Raw genomic sequence first — 4,996 nt, 5'->3', positions numbered from 1 at the left:
GCCCTGGCGGCTTAGAGGTCGATGACCGCGACACAAGTCAAGAAGCCCAACTTGTGAAGTTTGCTGCGGAACACTTGCTCAGTCAGCAGGTACGGTCGCAGACAAGGGCACAAAATATCATCGATTGTTTTACTAATAATGAAAGAATGGTGGTTGACGTCCGGGTTGAAGAAACTTCACTGTCCGACCTTCGTCTGGTGAGGGTGGATACGACGATTGGAACTGATACCCAGCCCAGGGCTATACCCCAAAAGCGACTAGAAGGACTTAACTTTCATAATCGAAGAACGGATAGGAAGGCAATATAGAATGAACTTGACGAAACTGACTGCAGAGAAGAGTTTCACGAGATAAATGCAGAGAAAATTTATACTAAACGATGTGAGAAATTTGCACAGGTATGTGTGAGTCATATACGAGAAAAACGACCCAAAGTCCACAGCATTCCGGGAGACCGACGAATCCTCATGAGAAAACGAAAGCGATTAAACAAATAAATTGCTGAATCCACTACTGACCTGATGAGACAGAAACTAGTAGAGCTCCACAAGGAAACTGAAGGTTGTTTGCAGAACTCGCACAGGATGGACAAACAAGCTGCCGAGGAACGCGAAGTTGAGTTCATAAGAGAGAACCCCGAATATTTTTTTCAAACACGCCCAGTCCAATGATAAAATAAAGACGCCAGTGGGCCCGCAGAAGGATAACGATGTTCTTGTCGGAGATGACCATGGCATGTGTGAGTGACTGGGATCGCAGTTTGAATCAGTGTTCAGTAATCCCCTCTAAATTGGTGGGGACTTCAATCTCCCAAGAATCCGTTGGACAAGCCAGAATGAATGAATGAATGAGGAGAATGAGGAGAATGCAATTGAAGTTCTCCAGGAGCTGCCAAGTGGAAGAGGGTTGGAGAACATTGAGTTTTGACCAGCAGATATGGCAATAAGAATTAAAGGACTGGTGACGGCAGTGCTGTTGAAGAAGTGTGTTGAAGCAGTGAAGGCCCCGCTCAAAATGCTCTGGAAAGCCTCGATAACAGAGGGAATTATTCCTGAGGGCCTTAAAGTGAGACTAATTACGCCAATACGCAATGGATATCCGAGGGACAGACCCCAAAATTACAGACCTGTGACCTTGACCTCACATATGGTCAAAGTTTTTGATATGGTAGTGGTCAGGAGGCTCGTCCAGTATATGGAAGATGCTGAACTGTACAACATGGTTTCCGGCAAAATCATTCCTGTTTGTCACAGTTTTTGGAGCACCATCACCGTCTTGAGGCCTTACTAGAGGAGGAAGCTGGCATGGAAGTAGCATACCTGGCTTGCTAGACCTTTTGGCAAAGTTGACCATATGGTGCTCTTCAGAAATCTGAGGCTGTTGGGAGTAGGAAGAAGCCTGTTAGGGAAGATCTAAAATTTCTTTACAAATAGAGTGCCAGCTGTCGTAATTGGAAACTCTAAATCGAGAGAAGCTAGGATGAAAAGCGGAGTTACTGGGACGGGCTGAAACACCTGGGACTGTACTCATTGGAGAGGAGAAGAGAAAGGTATATCATACTGTACACTTGGAAAATGATAACCGAACTGGCTCCCAACTTTGGAAGTGAGATCTCCGTAATAGTGATATATTACAACGAAGGGAGGGGGAAACTGTGCAGGATTCCCTATTCAATAAGCGAGCCGCGGCCAGAGTACAGATAAGATCCCGGACTGTCCAGTAATGGGAAACTACCCTCAGCAAGCGACAAGCAACTGCATCTTGCATCAGCGTGCCCAAAGGAGGGCAAATAGACGGAACACATCCAATGTTATATCTCGGACCCGAGGGCGGGGTGACCTGCCTAGTGACGACTCGGAGACGGAGGACGGCGAAGGCGGCGCATCAGCTTGACCGGGGACAACGACGTCCTAAACTCATCATAAGGTCATAAGGTCATACGCCACAGATACGCCACATATACGCCACACATAAGCCACATATGCCACATATACGAAACATATATGCCAGATATATGCCACACATATGCCACAACAAAATTTTTGCTGCCAACAGAAGATTTTCAACAGCAAACCATACAAGATGTCTCATCTCACTGGATATCTCATAACAGAACAATAATTGTAACCGAAAACAATAAATGCTGTCACATGGACGACATAGTTAACAGGATGTCTGTTTGTGATGGCAGTGCCTGTTGTCTGATGCTAACAGGACTGGTGCACCTGACCTGTTAACAGCATCCCTGTTGGTTCACTTGACCAATTAACATTATTCTCCTGTTAACAGGACTGGTTCACCTGACCTGTTAACAGTATTCCTGTTCTCCTGTTAACAGGACTGGTTCACCTGACCTGTTAACAGTATCCCTGATGGTTCACTTGGCTTATTAACAGTATTCCCCTGTTAACAGGACTGGTTCAGCGTACGTGAAGCGGGCCAGCACCGTAGCCACGACCGCTACCTCTTCCTGTTCAGGGCGCGCGTCCTGTTGACCAAAGTTAAACGCATCGCCGGCAACAGAAGCGTCTTTCTGTTGCGCCACGTCATCAGGGTGAGTCAACTTACCCATCTTATTCACCCTACTAGCCTTAGTCGCCTTACTAGCCATACTCACCATAAGAACCTTACTAGCCTTACGAACCTTACTAGTCTTACGAACCTTACTAGCTTTATAAGCCTTACTCTCCATACGAACCTTACTCACCTTACTCACCATACGAACCTTTCTCACCTTATTCGCCGTATTCACCTTATATACTCACCATACTCACTTTACTCACCATACTCCCCATACTCACTGTAGTCAATTGCACCACCACCCTCTTATATTGCACCATCACCTTAATTACTGAAACAATATAACTTATTAATTTAAGAGGGGAGGTCTACCCTAAAATTTTCGGATTTGGCTTTTCTGGCATTTAGTATCGTCTTAAAGCTGACATTCTGCCCTATCCAATGATACCACTGCGGTCCCTGTACGTGAATTTTTACGTACACGGCTGCGCTTTAAAGGGGGGCTGGGGGTAGATTTCCTTCACAGAATAGATGGCAGGTAATTGACTCGCTAAGACTACATATATTGGTGTATCTGGCATCAAGCCTTAGTCACCCTGTTCGCTTCGTACGGAGAGGTGTACTGCAAGTCGCTGCTAGCATCCCTGAGTGGAATTAGGCTACAGAAGCCTGTAGTTTGGTCTCTATGCTACATTGAGTGACTATTTCAAGGCGCGCGGAACTTTGTCGCGCCGTCCTGAAAAGTTCAACTTTTTGTCACGGAAAACCTATCTCCTCCTAGAGTTTTAAAGCTACAGCAATGAAAAATATACCATTCTATTCGTAAAGACCATACCTATCGAGTAACGAAGCCCTTTTTTTAGATTTGCGCATAGTTTGGATTCAAAATTGGGGAAGGGGGGGAAATGAGAAAAAATGAAAAAAAAATTTTCAAATGCTTAAAAAAACTAAGGCAAAAATAAAAAATCGAGCTTCGTTACTCGATTGGCATGGTCTTTACAAATAGAATAGTATATGTCTCATCGCTGTAGCTTCAAAATCCTAGGAGGAGATAGATTTCTACAGTATCCCCTTTTTTGTCCCCTTTCTATGAATTTCACGTTTTCTATAAATTTTTCTGAAAAAATCACACGAACAAAAATGTCTTAGAATTCTGTTTTACATATGTGTACTAAGTTTCAGATTGATCCGTCCGTAAACAAAAAAGTTTTTCCGGAGGGTATACCTCCCCCATATGTGAGTGATTCTCTTTGTCGGAATATTTTTTGAACCCTTCATTATACCATGAGTTTATTTTTATTCATAATTTTTCTTGTAAGTTATTTTATTTATTATTATTTATTTAATTTTTGACATGCTTTTTTCAGCTTCGGTTGACGACCTCCTTTTCGACGACGACATTCGCATCGTCTCTGAGGACGGCGACGAGGTAGACGAGCGCGGTCACGCCATCACCCCAGCTCCTGACGACCAAGATCTATCAGTAGATGACAAAGATCTACCGTTAGACGACAAGGACCTACCAGTAGATGACCAAAACCTACCAGTAGATCAACTTGTCCCCACCGTAAACGAAGATCTACTTCCCAAAGAAGACATACCAATTGAGGTAGAATTCGTTCCCAAGGCACGACGTATACCCATTGAGGTAGAAGAGGTAGAAAAAGTAGAACAAGATCACGTTGTTCCACAAGACCAAAAACTCGCGAGGACAAAAGGCGAAGAAGAAAGCTCCCCTCTACCCCAACGCAAAAAGGCTAAGGCCGATCTACTCGAACAAGTAGAAACATTCGACTCAATCTACCAGGAAGGTGGACAGTATTCTACCGTCTACTCTGAAGAGACAGTAGAATCATCATCTGTTTACCGTCGATCATCTACCACCTTCAAGTCCCAAACATCCATAGTTGAATCTACTTCAGGGTTCCAAAAATCTACCTCTACTTTCGGGTCGAAAGTAGATGACCAGGTAGACGAGAGTTACCGACAAGTAGAGATCGTGAAGACCACTCAGGCAGACAACGACTATCAGTTATCAGGCGGTTATCAGTTATCGGTGAGCAGTGATAAATCTAGTGATAAATCCGACGGGAAAATCCGTGATCAGCAACAACAGCAACAAGAACAGCAGGATCAGGTAAGAGAATTTTTTTCTTTATAAACAAAGAACGTCGCACTCTTTTTTTTTCTTTGCATTTGCATGGTTTGGATGTTTTTTGTCAGTTTTTTTATTGTTTAATTTTTTTCGAAGTTTTATAATTTTTTCTTCATTTGGGTTTATTTTCTTCATCCAATGCCTTTGGTTAGTTTTCAATTTTTTGGTAAACAACTTAAATTATTTTAATTAACTTTCGTATGCGTTTATGAAACTGTGCAATCGCCTCTGTAGCGCCCCATACACCCGCGAGTCCGGCTAGTGACTCCTGACTCGCGAGTCCGGCTAGTGACTCCTGACTCTGTCTCTTATACACATCTA

At 43.6% G+C, this 4,996-nt stretch overlaps 1 protein-coding gene across 1 annotated transcript in view; it reads left to right on the top strand.

Annotated features, from left to right (window-relative positions):
• Positions 1 to 4,681, top strand: part of LOC108675709 — a gene marked incomplete at its 5' end in the record, with an annotated part of 11,324 nt that extends 6,643 nt beyond the window's left edge. Inside the window, one exon of the mRNA XM_018163734.1 lies at positions 3,888 to 4,681. Coding sequence (XP_018019223.1) covers positions 3,888 to 4,681 — 794 coding nt within the window. The remainder of the gene's footprint in view (positions 1 to 3,887) is intronic.
• Positions 4,682 to 4,996: the final 315 nt, after the last annotated feature.

This window comes from Hyalella azteca, unplaced genomic scaffold (genome assembly GCF_000764305.2).
Source record: "Hyalella azteca isolate HAZT.00-mixed unplaced genomic scaffold, Hazt_2.0.2 contig1713, whole genome shotgun sequence".
Lineage (NCBI taxonomy): Eukaryota > Metazoa > Arthropoda > Malacostraca > Amphipoda > Hyalellidae > Hyalella > Hyalella azteca.
The sequence above is the reverse complement of the archived record's forward strand: the minus strand, read 5'-3'. Positions and strand labels throughout refer to the sequence as shown.